The sequence below is a fragment of the Vicugna pacos genome, chromosome 12, assembly GCF_048564905.1.
Source record: "Vicugna pacos chromosome 12, VicPac4, whole genome shotgun sequence".
In the NCBI taxonomy this organism is placed as follows: Eukaryota; Metazoa; Chordata; class Mammalia; order Artiodactyla; family Camelidae; genus Vicugna; species Vicugna pacos.
This window is the reverse complement of record NC_132998.1, coordinates 25,535,757-25,556,778: the sequence shown is the minus strand read 5'-3', so window position 1 is coordinate 25,556,778 and position 21,022 is coordinate 25,535,757. Positions and strand designations below refer to the sequence as shown.

General features: G+C 38.6%; 1 protein-coding gene across 6 annotated transcripts in view; it reads right to left on the bottom strand.

Moving 5' to 3' along the window:
- SYN3 (synapsin III) overlaps positions 1–21,022 on the bottom strand; it is a 447,532-nt gene that overhangs the window by 352,321 nt on the left and 74,189 nt on the right. For 5 of the 6 annotated variants that reach the window (XR_012078446.1, XM_006205854.4, XM_015240613.3 and 2 more), the window contains exon 4: positions 3,268–3,359. Coding sequence is in view for 5 of the 6 variants with exons in the window: in XM_006205854.4 (XP_006205916.1) it covers positions 3,268–3,359 (92 nt within the window). In the remaining variant the exon portion in view is untranslated. Of the gene's footprint in view, positions 1–3,267; positions 3,360–17,470; positions 17,521–21,022 lie in introns of those variants that run through there. The other variant, XM_072973052.1, reaches the window with a different exon arrangement.

Here is a 21,022-nt window from a genome sequence, read left to right as displayed (position 1 = left end):
TCAAACTCTCTATATTCTTATGTTATAGATGAATCTCTTGAATGGAATATAGTTGGATCTTTAAAAATAAATCCACTCCAACAATCTTGCTGTAGATGCTCTATAAATTAGCGCATTTAGTTCATTTACTTTTAATGTAATTACTGATGTATATTGGTGATATAAATATTTAGCAACTTGTAGGGTACTTTGAGGAAGTTGCAGTTCTTACAAGTGTCCATGAGAGGGCGACTCTAGGGGACACGCAGCCAAACAGCCCTGAAGGGACAAAGGCAACAAGGCATTTGCTCTCTGGGGTTCCACTACTGCTGCCAAGGTTGTATCTCCCCTACAATGTCTGGGCATCTTCTGATCATGGGAGAAATAAGGATATGGGATGGGGGACAGAAGTGTGGTGAACTGGGGGACAAAAAAGCAGTCCAGTGGCCATGCCCATCCATGGGGTAAGGGTGGGCAGAGGCTGTTTATCAACTTGTATAGAAAGAATTTTCAATATTTAGTAATCATTACTGCTGTACACACAATTTAGAGCATCAGCCTGTTTATATATAGATTTAAGTCTATCATCTTATTTTGTGTTATTTATCACACCTGTTCTATGTTGGTTTTTCTCTCTTTTCTTCATTTCTACTTTTCTCTCTCATAATTTTTAAGAACAAATTCTGTTTTCTATTTTAAGCAATTACCATAGAGATTACATTTTATTTTTCTTTAATTCTTTAATTTTCACCTTTAACTTTTCAAAGCCCATTATTAATCATTGACTATTATCAATACATTGGCTTTCCTCCTTGACAACACAAGGGCCTTCAATTTAGCTGCAGCCCCTACTAACTTACTGTTATGTATTTTAATCCTTCATGTATTTTTTAAATACACAAGACATCATTATTATCATTATTATAGTTTTTTGAAGACCATGTTTATAAGCATTTCCACCTTCTTTGCTCTTCATATCTTCTTGCTGCTCTATATAATTTTGTGATCATTTTCCTTTTGCCTCAAGGACTTATTTTACAATTTCCCTTAGTGACAGGCTTCTCTTTGTAAATGTTTTTATTTTGCCTTCATAAAATACAGTTCAGTACATTGAAGGTATTGTTCCACCCCTACTGCCTGGGAGCCAACTGTCAGTCTGTTACTCCAATCAAGTAATCTACCTTTTTCCTCTGGCTACTTTTTATTTTTCTTCATATTTCTACACTTAATACTATTGTATTTTGGTGTAGAATTCTTTTTATTAATACTGCTTGAAATTTGTTAAGCTTCTGCTTTTGGTGGTTTGGTATCTTCCTGAAATACTCTCAGGCATCACTTCTTAATACACTGCCTCTGGTCCATTCTCTTTTCCCTCTCTTCTTGAAACTCTGGTTAAATGAATGTTAGACCTTCTCAGGAAATATAACCATCTCTTCTGCATTTCTGAGCTTTTTCTCTCTGTGCTTCTTTTGGGATCATTTCTTCAGCTCTACCTTTCACTTCATTAATAGCTTTTCAGTGGTGTTGAATGTGCCACTGAACACAACACTTCCAATTTTTGGTTATTGAAGGTTTCACTTCTAGAAGTTCTGTTTGGTTTTAATAAAATTAGTTGTGTCATTTTTGTAATTTTCTATTCCCTGATCTTCCCACCTAATTTTTTTCAACTTAATGTGTATGATTTTTTTCTTTTAAGAATCTGTGTCTGGTATTTCCAATATCTGGTGTCTTTGAGAGTCTCTTTCTGCTGTCTGTTGTTCCTGTTTCTTCTCATTCACGGCATCTGTACCTGGTTATCTTTGACTATGTGCTAGCTTTTGCACAAAAAATTATTTGAATAATTATTTGAAGACTAGGATGAAAGTGCCTTCCACTAAACAGGATTTGCTTTTACCTCTGGCATGTCTGGGATTACCATAAACTAAGTGTAATGCTTGAGGTTCCCTGGAAGGCCAAAGTGCAATTCAAGCTGCAAAGAGTTGTGAGGGCTCATCTACCTATAATTCACATTCCCCTTGAGACGTAGTCCCTTGGGATCTCATCTTACTTTGGGGAAGGTCTACCATTACACCTTGAGTAACCCTGGGTATTGATTTCTGTCTCCTTTGCCCCTGGTAGGCCACCAAACCAATTTTCAAATTTGCTGGACTTAGCAAATACTCTCAGTAAAAAGGTAGCTTTTGTACTCATTTATCTCTCTGGATTTCCATTTTCCCATCATTCTCTTCTTGATAATTCTTTCCTGTCATATCAACTCTTTGAAAGCCTTGAAAATTATCATTATTTAAAACCAGTTTTAAGTTGTTTTCAGATAATCTAGAGTTGGTCCAAATAACTTAGTCCACCATTACTGGAAATAGGAAGCCACAAAATGTCTTCCTTAGTACATGGCAAGCACCCAGTAAATGATGGCTGAATTAGTCGAATTATCATAATTTCCCAAATGTACTCCTTTTTCTGCTTGTCTGTATGTATAAAGACTGTTTCCTATTCTTAGAACTCACAGAATTCCCATATTCTACCATTTGACAAGGCTCAGAATACCACTTTTTCCTCAAATTTCTTCCTATTTTCTTAACTTCCCCAAATCTGAATCCTATTTCTTCCCTATCTAACCTCTCACAAGACCTAGTCTGTATCATTCTCCAAGTGCTTAACTAGATAGAAATATTTTAATATACTATTTATTTCTCCTGTAGATTTATACTTTCTTTACATTTCTGGGCATCTAAAGAATCCCCTCACTTCCTCTCCAGCTCAGCATATATTATAAACAGATTTTTTGTAAAACATTCTATCCAGTACTTTCAGGTGTGATGTCCCAGGAGGAGGGGATTCTCCAAACATTTATTCTGCCATATTGCTGGAAGCAGGATGTAGCCTATTCTAATACACTCTTACATTTGTACAGCACTTTAGAATTAATAGGGTGCTCTCATATACGTGCCTTCTACTTACTTCCATGTTGCTATCATCAGGTGCTTATGAGAATCAGAGGGCAAGAAAGACTAAATAATACACTTGAATAGAGCCACAAAGCCAGAAATGGAGCTCAAGTCTTCTTTCTTCAAGCCCAATGCTCATTCCAAGACATTTAGCTGCTTCCCCGTATTATTTGTGCCACTAGTCATTCCTACGCAAACAACCCCTCAAACTCTTTGGTAGAACACATGAAAGCATGGGTAGTACAGGAATTCAGTTGTAGGCAAGAGACAGAAGGGTTGGTCATGTGAGGTACCCCATATACAGCTATCAAATGAAGGTTTTCTGTATCTCAGTCCTCCTTACCTCACAACCTTGGTCCCATTTCTCACGACTTGCATGTCCACCATACAGCCTCCAGTAACATAGGCGGCTAGGTTCAACTCTGAGAATTCAGCCTGAAAGAAAAAGTAAAATAATAAAGATTCATCAAATACTAGTGGTGCCAGGCAGAGGGTATAGCTCAGTAGTGGAGTGAATGCTTAGCACACACGAAGTCCTGGGTTCAACCCCTAGTACCTCCATTAAACAAACAAACAAATAAACCTAACGACCTCCTCCCCAACAAAAAATAAGATAAAATAAAAAATTTAAGAAACAAACAAGCAAAACAATAAGTAAAAAAAAATTAATGATGCCGATAGCTTCTAACATTTACTGGGTACCTGTATGCGTCAAACACATATTTAAACCTCCTGAAACTTAGAAAATTAGTAATATTATTTATCTCCCTTTTTGAAATATGAGAAAGCTGAGGTGCAGAGAGGCATGGTGACATGTCCAAGGTTACATCACTACTACTTTCTACCCACTTGAAGGTAGAAGAAGCAACTCTAGCTCCAGGAATATAAAAGGCCAAATGCTGTTGGACATACCATTTTCTTCAGAGTTCTTCAGCTTCATGATATGCAGTGATATGGTATCACAGCTAGGGGATCACTTATCACTGTTAACAGAACCCTCCTCAAATTATCTGCCCATTGTCCCCTGTTATGGTCATGGCCCCTCCCCCTACTCCATCCACATAGTTACAATGGAAGTACCATGTTTGCACACTGAAATACTGTTCCCCTGGTCACAGCTGATGGGGTTGGCAGTGACTCAGGGTGGAGGAATAAGATGCTCTTTCATGAGAATTTGAAATTACAGCATGATTTGTGAGTTTCTTCTAGGGGGCAGTGTCTTCAAGACACAAACCTGGGCACAACTGGGGACCATGTTTTCTGCTACCTAGATTGGGGAAGCGTAGAAAACTGGGGCTGGGGGTAGGGGAAAGAGAGAGAGAAGAGGGATGGGGAAAAACTTCAAGGTTATCAAGAGAGGATTCAGAAGCAAGAGTTATAGGGAGTATTTTGATGTTTACTATAATTCTGTGCTTGAATTTTATTAGGCCTTCTGTATCCTTATAAGTTTACTTTTTGTTGGCTTATTTGTTTGAGCAAGGTTTCGTAAATTTCTGTTGCTCGTGATCAGAGTCTTATGGAATACATCCTCCCTACCAGATTATGTGCTCCCTAGGGATAGTGATTCCCTGTTACAACCATGTTTCCTAGGGTTGCCATAACAAAGTACCACTACTAGGAGGTTTAAATACAGAAAACTGTTTTCTCACAGTTCTGGAAGCTAGAAGTCCAAAATCAGGGTATGGGTAGGTTTGGTTCTTTCTGAGGGCTGTGCGGTAAGGATCTGTTCCATGCCTCTTTTCTTGGTTTGTAAATGGCCACCTTCTCCCTATATCTCATCACAATGTTTTTCCTCTGTGCATGTCTCTGTATATCAAGTTCCCCTTTTACCAGTTATACCAGATTAGGACCCACTCTGATGACCTCACTTTAACTTGATTACTTCTGTAAAGATTCTATCTCCAAACACCTATGTCCAAATAAGGTCACATTCTGAGGTACCGGGGCTTCAGCATAGAATTTTAGGGAGACACAATTCAACCTGTAACCCCACCCTAGAAAATGCATAGTACTAAACTGCCTCATTACACAGAAGCCAAAAGCCATTTCTTTGGATTTAATGAATAAAAATAACTGCTCACATACATGAAACACGATGTGCCAGATATTGTCCTAAGTTTTTTATATGTATGAATTTATTTAATCCTCGCACTTGTCCAGATGAAAAATCGAGGCAGAGAGAGATAAAATAACTTGCACGATGACACACAATGGGTAGCAGATCAAGGATTTAACCCCAGCCTGTGATTTTAACTGCTGCAATCCATTTTCCCCACTGTTGAGCTGAATAAGTCATTAGGTGGATTACAACTGGGAATTTTAGGGACATAAAAATAATCCACTTAAAGAGAAAAACAAGTCTACATTGAAGGGAAATGCCATTTCATGTCGATTTAAATGTAACCCCTTGGAATCATTTACCAAGAATTACAACCAATGACCTAGCCATCTCTCTGGATGGCATTCTCTTGCTCTAATTAATAATCTCATTATGCTGTGGTAAGGTGAAAAGCAAAGGGCCCAGTTAATGAGGCAGGTTAGTAAACTGTGGTAATAACCTAGTTATTAAATGTAATGCCTTAAAAATTCAATCCCATCATATTTAAGATACTTCATTGGAGAGATTACAAAGAAAAATTAGCAAGAAAAGTTGTTGCTCGCCTGTGTGGAGAAAAAGAAGTTAGAAGTTGCAACATAGGATAGCAAATATATGAAAAAAGAGAGTGAATCACAATCTTGGGTGGTAGAATCTCCGACTCATAGGTGGCAAAGACCCAGAGGCTGTCTTGCTGCTCAAATGGAAAAACACCTGGATAAAGACACCCTCAGGCTTTTTGGATACACAAAGTAGAAGTTCATCTTGTTCAGATCTGGGTGTCTACAGTTGTTTCCTAGTCATGATTTATGAGTAATTGCAGGAGTTATAGGGCACCAAGCTTCCGTTGGGTCAAGCACTGGGATTGGAGTAGCAAAGAAAAGTCATTCTTCTGTATTTAACTGTCTAAAAATTTCAACAACCATGGAAATGAACACAGAGGTATTCAAACACCTCTCCTTCAAGATAGCATGATGACCCTCCTGGTAGAATCCTAAAGACCAGCCAGTTTTGAAGACACTCAGAGCTCTCACAGAAACTATAGTGGGTTGAATTGTATCCCCCAGAAGATATGTCCAAGTCCCAACCCTTGATCATAGGTATCAAACCTATGAATGTGACCTTCTGTGGAAATAGGGTCTTTGCAAGTACAATTAAGGCTCACAGATGAGATTATCCTGAATTAGGGTGGGCCCTAAATCCAATGACATGTCCTTACAAAAGGAGAGACAGAAAAACACAGGAAAGAAGCCATGTGAAGACGGAGGCAGAGGTTGGAGTTTAACTGCCAAAAGCCAAGGAACAACAGGAGTCACTAGAAACTGGAAGAGGCAAGGAAGGAGCCTCCCTTAGAGGCTTCAGAGGAATCATGTTTGTTGCATGACACAACGGGGCGGTGGGTCCGTGAGCCAGTGACACGCGGTTTGGTAAAAGAATTCACCAGAGATTAAGTATAAGAATAGAGAGGAGTTTATTAGAGTATACTGTCATAGACAACAGTGGGCCACACAGGCGAGGGGTGACTGCATGAGCACTGAGGGCCGGTTGTTGGGGTGTTTTATGAGGTCGGGTCACAAGGTGCCTGATCAACTTGTGCACAAGTCTCTGATTGTTTGTAGGTGAGTTAGGAGGTTTAGAGTCAGTAAAGGATGGTGGGGTTTGACTCTGATAAGGTGGGCTGAAGTAAACCTGAGCTATTGTGAGATTAGGCATTACCAAGGGCTATTAGTTTGTTAGGGGAAACATGCCTGGTAAAGAATGTATTTTATCTGTTGAGGGATCACAGGCAGACATCTGAGAGCCCAGAAATGGGGGCTGTTGGACTTTGCAGGATGTCAGTTGGCCCAATGATGTTGACACCTTGATTTCAGATTTCTGGCCTCTAGAACTGTGAGAGAATAAAATTCTATTGTTTAAAGTCAATAAGTTGTGGTAATTTGTTACGACAGTCCTAGGAAACTAGTGATTTGGGGAATTGGATGCAATTTCAGTATTGCATGCAAAGGCATCAGGGTCCAAAGAAGGTCATCATGGTTTAGGTAAGGTTCCTTTATTTACTTCGCCAAAAACACACTTATATGCATATAAATACTACCCCTCCCCTCTACACAGGCAAAGTAACACATGGGCTATTCACCTATATTGTAAAACACTATTTATCAGAGTTGAGACAGGAGGGAAGGAGGCAGGGCATAGCCACTCAAAGAATGACAGCAATTTAACACCAAAATGGTGGAAGATTCAACTCCCAGTTGGCCTTAAGGATTAAGAGGTTTAACTTCTAGTAGACCTTGAGCTTCATCATATGCTCATTGTAACAGTGTGTTAAATAACATGCCCGCAGGTGCCATGACAGTCCCAAGGCTAACTGCAAAAGGCCAAAGAATGGACGGTGGCCCAATTCCTGGCAATCTCAGTTGGAAAGGTCCCACCTGTAGGCATGTGAAGCTGCTGAGCCCATAAAAACTGACAACACCATGTCTAGTGCTCCCTTTTTGCTCCCTCCTCTTCAGAGAAGGCCTGTACTCTTGTCTATGGAGTGTGTACCTACTTTTACTTTAATCTGAGCACCCAATTCCCACACCTCTTTCCTTGCCTTTCTCTTGCTTTACACTCTATGCAGTATGTATCTCTCTAAATAAATCTATCTTTACTCAGTGGTGGCTCGCACTTAAATTCTTTCCTGCATGAAGCCAAGGACCCACACCTGGTGGGGCACATCCCAGCAGCTCAGCCGAGACCTGGGACATGGCCCTCCTCACGCCCTACACCCGTTTTCCTGCATCAGAGTCACTTAAATTTTCTGCATAAGTTAACTTTTTAACCTCAAAAACATTTGGCCCCAACTGTTTCTGATGTGATGTCTCCTTAAATACTACACATTAGGCATTGTGGTACAGATAAACAAATATTCAAAGAAACTACATTTAAATGTAAGCTGTTCAATATAATAGCTGATGAGTTTGGTCAAGTTACTAACAACCTTGAATCTCAGTTTTGACATCTCTGTAATGGGTATAATAATATCAGTAATATCTATCTTTAAATTTTTTGGGTAAAGATTCAAGATAATATATATGAAACATCTATCACAAGGCTGAGACATACATAGAAGGAGGATCTCTGAAAACAGCTGTCATTATTATGTTCAAATATTTCATTGTTTCAGTGAGAGTAAACCAAATGCATAAAAATGGTGTAACCAGAAAAAGAGCGACCCCTTCAAATAATTATAACACAAGCAATTTTTAAAATATTGAGGTGTGATATATAAAGTGTAAGGCTTCTGCTTAATGGCCACAAAGAAGTAACAGAGACTACCTTAAACAATCAGAAATCCAGACAAAATATATTAAGTAATAGTTTTCAGACATTGGACAACAGGCAATGCAGGACTCTGACCCCTGCAGAAAGGAAACAATCCCTGTGATTGCCCAACTGACTGCCTGGAGGCAGTTTCCAGGCGTGTGAGAATGCTAACAGTCTTACTAAACAGAGGAATCAGAGATTAGAGTTCAGGGAGGCCAAGGTGGCTGGAATTTGCAGGACAGAGTGAAGGAAAGATGCAAATGCACAGTAAAAGACCTCCAGGCAGATCTGTTAATCTTTGGCTGAGCACTGATCTGAGCATATATAAGAGGAAACTACTCAGGGCCAGTGAAAGAACCACCAGTAAACAATAGTAGACTCAACACTTTCCAGAACTTCCACAGGGCTGGGCATAGTACATTTCTCACCAGCTAGAGTGTAAAGACCTATTTTTTTTTTAATTTTTTAAATATACTTTTATTGAAGTATAGTCAGTTTATAATGTCGTGTCAACTTCTGATGTAGAGCATAATGCTTCAGTCACACATGAAGATACATGTATTTGTTTTCATATTTTTCACCATAAGTTTTTTTTGACTTTTTATTTTATTTTATTTTTTTAACATTTTTTATTGATTTATAATCATTTTACAATGTTGTGTCAAATTCCAGTGTTCAGCACAATTTTTCAGTCATTCATGGACATACACACACTCATTGTCACATTTTTTTCTCCTCTGTGAGTTATCATAACATTTTGTGTATATTTCCCTGTGTAATACAGTGTAATCTTGTTTATCTATTCTACAATTTTGAAATCCCAGTCTATCCCTTCCCACCCTTCACCCCCCTGGCAACCACAAGGCTGTATTCTCTGTCTGTGAGTCTATTTCTGTCCTGTATTTACACTTTGTTTTTGTTTGTTTGTTTGTTTTTGTTTTTTAGATTCCACATATGAGCGATCTCATATGGTATTTTTCTTTCTCTTTCTGGCTTACTTCACTTAGAATGACATTCTCCAGGAGCATCCATGTTGCTACAAATGGCATTATGTTGTCGGTTTTTATGGCTGAGTAGTATTCCATTGTATAAATACACCACTTCTTTATCTAGTCACCTGTTGATGGACATTTAGGCTGTTTCCATGTTTTGGCTATTGTAAATAGTGCTGCTATGAACACTGGGGTGCAGGTATCATCCTGAAGTAGGGCTCCTTCTGGATACAAGCCCAGGAGTGGGATTCCTGGGTCATATGGTAAGTCTATTCCTAGTCTTTTGAGGAATCTCCACACTGTTTTCCACAGTGGCTGCACCAAACTGCATTCTCACCAGCAGTGTAGGAGGGTTCCCCTTTCTCCACAGCCTCTCCAGCATTTGTCATTTGCGGATTTTTGAATGACGGCCATTCTGACTGGTGTGACGTGATACCTCATCGTAGTTTTGATTTGCATTTCTCTGATAATTAGTGATATTGAGCATTTTTTCATGTGCTTTTTGATCATTTGTATGTCTTCCTTGGAGAATTGTTTGTTTAGGTCTTCTGCCCATTTTTGGATTGGGTTGTTTATTTTTTCCTTATTGAGTTGTATGAGCTGCTTATATATTCTGGAGATCAAGCCTTTGTCGGTTTCACTTGCAAAAATTTTCTCCCATTCCGTAGGTTGTCTTCTTGTTTTACTTCTGGTTTCCTTTGCTCTGCAGAAGCTTGTAAGTTTCATTAGGTCCCATTTGTTTATTCTTGCTTTTATTTCTTCTAGGAGAAAATTTTTGAAATGTATGTCAGATAATGTTTTGCCTATGTTTTCCTCTAGGAGGTTTATTGTATCTTGTCTTATGTTTAAGTCTTTGATCCATTTTGAGTTGATTTTTGTATATGGTGTAAGGGAGTGTTCTAGCTTCACTGTTTTACATGCTGCTGTCCAGTTTTCCCAACACCATTTGCTGAAGAGACTGTCTTTATTCCATTGTATATTCTTGCCTCCTTTGTCGAAGATGAGTTGACCAAAAGTTTGTGGGTTCATTTCTGGACTCTCTATTCTGTTCCATTGGTCTATATGTCTGTTTTGGTACCAATACCATGCTGTCTTGATGACTGTAGCTCTATAGTATTGTCTGAAGTCTGGGAGAATTATTCCTCCAGCCTCTTTCTTTCTCTTCAGCAATGCTTTGGCAATTCTAGGTCTTTGATGGTTCCATATAAATTTTATTATGATTTGTTCTAGTTCTGTGAAATATGTCCTGGGTAATTTGATAGGGATTGCATTAAATCTGTAGATTGCCTTGGGCAGTGTGACCATTAAAAAAGAGTATACATCATGACCAAGTGGGGTTCATCCCAGGGACACAAGGCTGGTTCAACATATGCAAATCAATCAATGTCATACATCACATCAACAAGAGAAAGGACAAAAACCACATGATCAACTCAATCGATGCAGAAAAAGCATTTGATAAAATTCAACACCCATTTATGATACAAACTCTCGCCAAAGTGGGTATAGAGGGAACATATCTCAACATAATAAAAGCTATATATGACAAACCTACAGCCAGCATAGTACTCAACGGTGAAAAACTCAAAAGCTTCCCACTAAAATCTGGGACAAGACAAGGATGCCCACTATCACCACTCCTATTCAACATAGTCCTGGAAGTCCTAGCCACAGCAGTCAGGCAAGAGAAAGAAATAAAAGGGATCCAAATTGGAAAAGAAGAGGTAAAAGTGTCATTATATGCTGATGACATGTTACTATATATAGAAAACCCTAAAAGGTCCACACAAAAGCTACTAGAGCTGATTGAAGAATTCAGCAAGGTAGCAGGTTACAAAATTAATGTTCAAAAATCAGTTGCATTTCTTTACACTAACGATAAATCAACAGAAAAAGAAAGTAAAGAAATAATCCCCTTTAAAATAGCACCTAAAGTAATAAAATATCTGGGAATAAATCTAACCAAGGAGGTGAAAGAATTATACACAGAAAACTATAAACCATTGATGAAGGAAATTAAAGAAGACTTTAAAAAATGGAAAGATATTCCATGCTCTTGGATTGGAAGAATCAATATTGGTAAAGACCTCTTAATATGAGTTCTCAAAAATTTACTAGTGGGACTAAATTAGCCCTGAAATGCAGCATGTTCAGGATCTAGGATGACCAATTTGTCCAAGTTTACTTGGAGCTTTCCCAGTTTTAAAACTGAAAGTCCAACTTCTCAGAAACCTCCTCAAACCTAGTTGAAAGCCTCATGTCCTGGGAAACTCCTTAGTCCCAGGCAGGCTGGGATGATTAATCATTCTACCTAAATTTGTCCTACGAAAAGCTTAAAAGGCTTGCCCTGAAGGGATAGAGCTTATTCCAAGTAAATTAACTGCATTCCATACAAAGCACAGTACTATTCAAAGGAATACATCAAAATTCAGCATCCAACATGTTAAATTCACAATGTAAAATCTGTGGCATTCAATCATAAATAATCAGGCATGCAAGGAAGAAGGAAAAATGAACCACATGAAGGAGAAATCATGAATGGACCCAAAAATGAGAGAGATGATGAAAAGAGCAGAAATAGAAGTTAAAACAAAACAACTATTATAAATATGTTCCACATTCTCAAGAATGTAAATGGAAACAGTAACATGATAAAGAGAGAAATGTAAAATTAAAAACTGAAAAAACAACCTTTAGAGATTAAAAATATATTTTAAATGTAAAATGTACTGTATGGGACTAATATCAGATTAGACACTACAGAAGAAAATACTAGTGCACCTGAAGAGAAAGCAATACAAATTTATACAAAATGAAGCCAAGGTACAAAAATACTGGAAAAAAAAAAAAGAACCTCACTAAGCGATGGGACAATATCAAACAGTTTAATATATGTGTACTTTCAGTCCCAGAAGGAGAAGAAGGAAGATCATAAGGAAACATTTAAAGAAAAATGGCCAAAATTTTTCCAAATTTGATGAAAACTATAAACTCAAAGACACAGGAAATTCAATGAATCCCAAGTAGAAGAAACATAAGGAAAAATCAAACCAAGGTACACAATATTCAGCATATTACAAACAGTGATAAGGAGAAAATTTTCAAAGCAACCAGAGAGGGGAAATATACTTTATACAAAGAGAAGGAAAGATAAGAATGACAGCCAATGTCTTGTCAGAAGATAGCACACTAAAAGATAGTAGAACAGCTTCTTTAAAGTACTGAGAGAAAAAAAAAATGTCAACCTATAATTTTATTTCCAGCAAAGTAACTTTTTAAAAAAATCAAGTCATACTAAAGACTTTTTAAGGCAAGTGAAAGTTGAGAAAGTTTACTGCAAGTCTAAGAAATGTTAAAGAAAGCTCTTTAGGCAGAAGTAAAATAATACCATATGGAAATTTGTAATGACACAAAATGAAGAATTCTGCATATGGTAAATATATGGGTAAGTGCAAAATATATTTTTTCCTGTCTTAAAATGTCTATAAAATTAATCAACTTTTTAAAGCAAAACAATAGTACTGTATTATGGGAGTTTATAACACATGTAAAAGTGAAATGTATAACAAAAAAAAACACACGGATGGAAATGGAAATATGTTAAAAGGTTCTTACACTATATGTGAAATGGTATAATCCTATTTAAAGAGAGATGTTGATCAATTAAAGACATATATTGAAAACCTTAGAAGAATGCCTCAAAAAAGAGGGATAGCTAAATTAAATACAGCAAAGCTCACAAATGTTAAGTTTACAGCTTGATGATTTTTAACTGACTTGTACTTGTATAATCAATATCCAGATAAAGATTGGGAAGACTTCCAGCTCCCTGGGTGCTCCCACATCCTCATTATAGCCGATATCAACTCTCACACCATGATGCTGTCACTTTCATGTCTTCTATTTCCATAGCTTAGCTTTGTGTGCTCTTGAATGTCAGATAAATGGAATCTCACGGCATGTGCTCTTTAGTATTTGCTTTTTTTCACTCATCACTATATCTGTGAGATTCACCCATGCTATTGCAGTTGGAAGCAATCATTCTTTTATTGCTGTGTAGTGTTTCATTGTCTCAGTATGCAATAATATATTGATCCATTCTGCTGGTGATGGATACTTGGACTATTTCTAGTCATTGGCTATAAGAAAAAAGGTTGTTATGCACCTTTTTGTAAACCTCTTTTGGTGGACATATACACTCATTTCTCTTGGATATACACCTAGGAGTGTAATTGCTGGGTCAAAGAATAGGCATATATTTAGTTTTAGAAAATACCACTGAAGAATTTTCCAAGTTGGTTTAGTCAATTTAAACACCTATTAGCAATGTAAGAATTATAGCTGTTTCATGTCCTCTTCAACACTTGGTATTGCCAATGTTTTTAATTTTAGCTATTCTGATGTGTTTAGTGGTAGCACATTGTAGTATTAATTTTCATTTCTCTGATAATTAGTGAGAATGAGCACTTTGTCATTTTCTAATTAGCAATTTAGATAATCTCTTTGATGAAATGCCTATTTAAATCTTTTGTTCATATTTGTATTTTTTATTTGCACTTTTCTTATTAATATGTAAGAGGTATGTTAAAATATATTCTAGATACACATTCTTTGTTGGATACATTCATTTGCAAATTTCTTCCAGTCTATGGCTTGTCTTCTTACTTTCATAATTTTTAAAATAAAGACTATATATATCTATATAGATAGATATATAAATATATATATATATAAAATAATTTAAGAATTAAGTTAGTGTTTCTATTGTGTTTAAATTTTTGCCTTTCCAAGGCCATGTGAGGCTTTATTGTTTTACATTTCACACTTAGGTCTATAACCCACCTAGAATTAATTTTTTGCATAATATGTAAGGTAGGACTCGAGGTTTCATTTTCCACATGGTTACTCAAATAACTTGGTACTGTTTATTAAAAAGATCGTTCTTTCCTAATAAAACTGTATTGGTACCTTTGCCAAACATCAAGTCACTTCATATGAGGCAGTCTATTTCTAAATTCTCTATTCTGTTCTATTGATCTATTTGTCTGTCATTAAGTCTGTTTCAAGTTGTCTCAATTACTATAGCTTGACAGTGAGTCTTGACATCATTGCTTCTAAGAGGGAAGCAATTCAAATAGTCCCCAGTGATAACAGGTCCAAAGACAAGGAAGGATGACCACACCTCTTACCCTTTCAACCTACTGATGAGATAAAAAGTCTTCTTACCCACTCCAAAATACATACAGACACTGAGCAACCAGACAACCTCAAAGGCTCTGTTCTGAACAAATTGATTGGATGTTTCCTTAGTGATGTAACTGACTGGACAGAATGTGTTCTACTACTCCCTAGTTCAAACTGCAACCTACCATTGCAGCCAGATCTCGCAAAGGTTCCTCAGGGAAATCCCCATCTCTCTTAAAAGTGAAAAAAAAAAAATCAAGCGCTCAACCCCCTCAGCTTCCCTGAAAGAGAAAACAATTCTCATCAGTTTATTAGTATGACCTGCCCGCTGGGAGATTGATGAATGGAGAAGTCAGCACTTCCGTTACTTTGGATCCTCACCTATACTGAGGAATGGTAGCTGTGGCATTCCACAACTGCCATGCTTACCTACACCTACAAATTTCTCTTTGTTTTGTAAATGAACTTCTAATTCAGCACAGTTTTAAATACTCTCCATTATTTTAACTTTATACCCTGTTGAAGGCTTGAGCCCACTATCTCATCTGAATTATTTTTTTTACCTATTTGTTCCTAGTAAGGGCATTTTAAAGAGCTTCCTTCCCATATTTTTAACAGAAAAAAACAATGCCATAATCCATGGCTTTGGAAAATGAAAGCCACATATAACTTTGATTGGCAAGATCCTGTTTTAGAAGGGAAAACAGCCATGTTAAATGTTTGCAGGATATTACCTCTAGACATCATTAAAAACAGGTAGGTTTTCACATCAGGCACATATGGGGTCTTTATATTTTGCTACTCTTGAAAAGCATGTGTGGGAGATTTTCAACACTGATCTCGATGACACTTGGAAGTGCTGGACTATGTGAGTTTTCCTGATTGTTTATGAATTTTGTCGAACATGTACAGGGAAGATTCAAAGAACAGTGGGAAAGAAATTGGTCTTGAACTCTGGGGACCAGGGATCTAAATCTTGTATTTAACACTGACCCCATGTAAACCCCTCATTCTCTCTCCACTTTAATTCTCTTCATTTTCAGAATGAAAGGGTATATAATCAATATATATCCATGGTCTCTTTCATTTTAATCTCTTGTTCTTTCTCAATCAGTGTCTCCCAATGATCACAGTAGGAAAAATCTATTATCATAGCATACCTTATGAAAAAGGAATGTCAAGCAATAATATTTTTATTAGAAAGCTGTTCACCACTTCAAACCCAGCTCCTGGTACATAGGAGGTATTGAAAATATACTTATAGAATGAAGTGCTATCTTTATATTTTATAGTCCAACAGACACCTACACATGCTAAATAACTCTCTCTCTGACACTCTGTGCATTGCCAGATCCACTAGACCATAACTATGGGGAGGGTGTTTCCAGGCAGAGAGAGGGAAAAAGGCTCAATCTAACCTTCCATGAACAAAAGCACACATGAGAACACAGGGATCTTGGGTCAGTGGAGTAGTGAGATGTCTTTTGTAGCTGGGGCATAGAGCATATGGAGGAACACAACAGGACAGAGCTAGAAATGTGGGTGGGAGACCAGTTCAGGATTTTTAATTCTCTGTGAAGGAACGTAAATGTCATTCTATAGCACACTACTATTCTACTGCTGCCATAACAAATTACCACAAATGTAATCACTTCAGACAACACAAATTCATTATCTGACTGCTCTACAGATTAGAAGTTCATGTTGTTAGTTCAGTTGGTTTCTCTGTTCTGAGTTTCACAAAGCCAAAATCAAGGTATCAGCCATCTAGGCTCTTACTGGGAGGCTCTGGGAAGAATCTGCTTTCAAGCTAATCAAGTTGTGTGCAGAATCGAGTTCTTTGCAGTTGTAGGATTGAAGTCCCACTTCTTTGCTGATGTCAACTGGGAGCCTCTCTCAGCTCCCTAAGGCTGCATTCCTGTCACATTGCACTCTCCATCTTCAAACTAGTAATGGCATGTCAAGTCCTCATTCTTCAAAATTTTCTGACTTCCCTTCTGCCATATCTCCCTTTCTAGCCAGAGAAAGTTCTCCATTTTTAAGGGCTTGTGGGGTTACACTGGCCCACTTGGATAATCAGAGATACTCTTCCTATCTTAAAGTCCATAATTATAATCACATCTTCAAATCTCCCTTAAGTATCATTTTCAGAGTATCCAGGGATTAGAGTATAGCCATCTTTGGGAGACCACTGGGAAACACTAAAGGCTGCAGAGGAGGGAAGTGATAGACATTTAACCACAGGTATTTATGTAGCACTTTTCATACAGGCTCTGTTATCAGTGCTAGATATCGTTGGAGTCATATCCATTACCAAAAATCTCTTCTACAGGCCCCTAGATCAGAAGGAAATATAAACACCTGTTTATAATTAAACACATGTCCAGTTTCAAGAAATATGTGTACACATACCCACGAGCATGCACACACACACACACACACACAGGAATGAAATGGAATGCATTCAGTTCCTGTAAGAAACTAGCTCTGGCACCTGGCAAGTATGTGTAATATTACTGAAAGCATGGGGTATTCATGTTTAGTTACCAATAATTGCATTTGAGATGATAATGATGTTGATGACAGAATGGAAAATGGCGACTGCAATCATCATTATTATAATAAGTTGAAGGATGCTATTAGGCCAACAGATCAATGGGAAAGAAACTGAAATTGGGACGTGGAGTTAGATGAGTGACTGACAAGAAACCAATAATGTGTGTAAATGTGAAGGTAGCAGCTATCAGCCTTGACCGTGAAGCCTAACTGAAGAAGGATTTCGACACAAAGAGATGGTGTCCAGAGTTTCTGAGAAAGACAAGATGCTAGCAGACAGATTTGTTCTGGAATCCAAGGGTGGCTGATAAGATACTGGAAATTTCTATTAGTTAGTGAAGACTAATCTGTTCCAGACTGTACCCTTAAACCCTCAGAGTGTGCTCCTTTTCATGGCCTTAGATACTTACTCTTTGTAATTTGCAGATGGGGAAAGAGAGAGACAAGAGAGACATGCAGATTGGTGGGCAGCCTCCAGTACCTTTCTTAATGCTAGGACAACTTCTCACCCTCTGCCCCATTCTCTAACCTTTCTCACTAAACCTCATAAAGAGAAACTGTGATTCTAGTGGTCAGGACATCACAATGCTGCATTAAACGGTGGGCAGGGTCATTACTGGGTTGAAAAGCCAGGCAATCATGTGTGATTCCGGCTTCCACATTCTGCGTCTCTGTAGCTGAATGCCTGCCGATCTGGGTGGTCAGCATGTTATGGTCCTCCCTCCTGCCTTGTAGCTCCTTAAAGAAGCCAACCACAGGATCCACCTGTCTTTCAGCCACTCTCTCTTCCATGAGTTGGCAGCAGTAAACTCTGATTCCAAGGAGACCCAGATGTCCTGCTCTCTCTTTCCATGACTGCGTTTGCTGTACCTTGGAACTATTTAGTAATACATATTTAGTAAGTAACATCCACAAATGGGATTTTGGCTTTAAAGGCAGGTAAGAGGCTGCACTGCTTTGGTCTGGAACAGATTCAGATAGCTTCAGGAGACAGCCCTGCACAGGGTGGCAGGGGGTGGGGATGGGGCTGGGCCAGCTAACACTTAGTGGTATTTTGACTCTTATTTGTTCTTCCTCCTTGCATTGTCAGCTACCTTCGAAACCTGGAATCCGGGGATGGGTGGGGTGGTGACTGTCAAGGTAGGATTAGAGCATTCCTGAGTCTTCTTGCAAGTTTTCATCAAAATTCCACCCTAATCCCTAACAGATTGTTATGTTTACTCTTGGGAAGCAAACTGTGTCATTAACAAATTCCTTTTTTAAAAAATCAGCATTCTGTATGTACTATGATCTTCTTCACTTCTTAAGTTCTTTCACAGAGTCTCACAGAGTCTAAAAGATTCATTAAAAGCATAAACAACAATAGCAATAATAATAAAATACTATTAAATACAGAGAACCTAAGCCCTACATGAGCTGTGAGGTCCTACATGATTTAGACTCTTTGACATAGCCTCCCACCATCCCCAGTTCTGACTCACTCTGTCATCAACACACTGGCATCCTTTCCATTGTCAAACACACTGAGCAAGCTCCAGCCTCCAATCCCCCAGTCACTAAGCCCTGCTTCCCAGAGCTGGCAGCACATCTCTGCTCCATGGTGCCCCCAGTGGTGCCTCCCCGCAAAGCACTTACTGTGCTCCAAGCTCTGTTTTCTTGCTTAATCTTCCCACATGGCAATCATCTGCCTCTGACATAAATACTTATGTCCATCCCAATTAAATATTTAATTGTCCATCTCTCTCACTAGAACAGAAGCTCCAGGGGAGCAGGAATTTTGTCTGTTTTGTTCAGGGCTCTATTCCAGCACCTAAACCAGTGTCAGGGCAAACAGCACTGGTGCTCTGTAAATATCACTGAATGAAAAGATGCCTATTTTGCAGATGTCAAAGATGAGGCCCAGGGAATCAAGGGGACTTTGTTCAAAGTTACAGCCTAGACCCAAACCCAGGCCAACACCCTTCACACTGTCCTGTATCCTAAAGTGCAGAGCTCTCATTTCTACACCTTCCTGTGTCTTCTCCACATCAGTGAGCAATGTCTGCTGCTAAAGCCCACAGGCCCCTCCTTCATCACTCTGCCTCTTCTAACTGCCCCACTGATGGCAAATACTTGGCAGGTAGCCCAAGGCCTGCTGTCGGCAAGAAATGCTTCCTGCCTATTTCCCGGCACAGGCTGTGTTTTTAGCTCTGAGGGCCTGGTGGGCTCAGTGACTTCCTTGGCTGGCATCTTGGGGCTGATCTCTTTTCCACCAGTGCAGACTCACCTTGCAGACAAAAGAGTCTTTGAAAGCCTGCAGACTCATTCAGTGGACCCTTCCAGAGGAGAAAATCTTGTGCAGGAGAAGCACTGGGCATTTCAGTGAAGGCCTAGGCCACTGGGTCAGTGAGTGCTGCCTGGCAGTACCGCCTGCCTGCCATGCCCAGCACCCAGCTACTCAGGCAAATGCAAAGGCACCTTCTGCTCATCAAAAAATCATAATATTCCTCTGGGTGTGTGTGTGTGTGTTTGTGTGTGTGTGTGTGTGTGTGTGTAAAAGGCAGGGGAGAGAGAGATAAAATACATTAAAACATGTCAAAATATACATAAAAATATAGAAAAATAAAAAAATAAAACCTGCATTCCTAACTGTTCAAGGAATGAAATATCCAAAATTAGGTGGAGGTCATCATATTATTAAAATAAAATCAACAGCAGTGATTTGCAGTTTACAAAGTGTTGTGGTATTTAACGGTTTTCAGAACTGCACCACATGAGTTTGAGTCTGCTCTACCCCTTACTTGCCATGCAACTTTAGGCAAGTTAGCCTTTCTATGCCTCAGTCTCTCATCTTAGCAAAAAATGGTAGCTTCCTAGGGCAGTTGTGAGTATTTGACGAATTAATCCATTGAGAGCCCTTAGCAAGGTGCCTAGGTGAAAATAAGTGAGGAATCCATGTTAGCTATCATGGTTATGTTATTCAGTTTGATCATTACAATGACCTCTTGATTCGACGGTAGATATTAGCATCCTCATTAGCAGATGGGAAAACTGAGAAGCAGAGAGAGCAAATGACTTGGCCAAGATCATAAAGCTACTGAGCAAGAGAGCCAGAACTCAAACTCAATTCATCCAGTAATTCATTCATTTAACAACCAATTTTTGAGCAACTACTATGCCAAGAATAGGGACTGATGACACAGCAGCAAAAATAACAGACAAAAATCCCGGTTCTCACAGAACTTGTTATCTAACAGGGAAGATGGACCGCTAACAATAAATAATATGTGAGGAGAGTGATATGATCAGTGATACAAGTAAAATGAAGGCGACCATACCAGTAAGGAGTCAGGGGGAGATTTCTAGGCAGAAAGAACAGCAATCACAAAGGCCTTGAGGCTGAAGCAAATGTGCAGAGTTGTGCAGAGTTCAAGAAACAGCAAGGAAGTTTTGTGCGTAGAACTGAGCTAGTGAGGGCATGAGTGGAAGGAGACAAGGTCAGAGAGGGGACGGTGGCCAGATTATGGTAAGGATTTTATTCTGCATTAGATGGTAAGATGTGTGCACCACCAACATCCTCATCACCAACATCATCACCTTCACCAACACCTATGAAGATAATGATGAAGATTCTTCACCATCACCATCATCATCATCATCACATTTGACAATGCAAGAAGTCAAGAAGTTGAGTTTGAGAAAAATCACCAGTAGTTGTCTCATTCTGATTTTTAAGGGATTTCTTAATGGCCAAGTTTTGCTCTCCAAAGCCTAGATGTACATTTGTTATGGGTTAAGATAGGGTTCTGCTGGCTAGTGGCCAGAGGACCCAGGTATACCCTAAATCTGTCCTGCTAGTCACTCCTTCCTATTCAGATTCCCAAGAAACAACACCACCTGAGAATCAAAGTTAAATAAATATCCATTGTCCTTTTCCTTCTGCCAGGGAAAATTTCAAGGGTAGAGAGAGCTTTCAATAATGT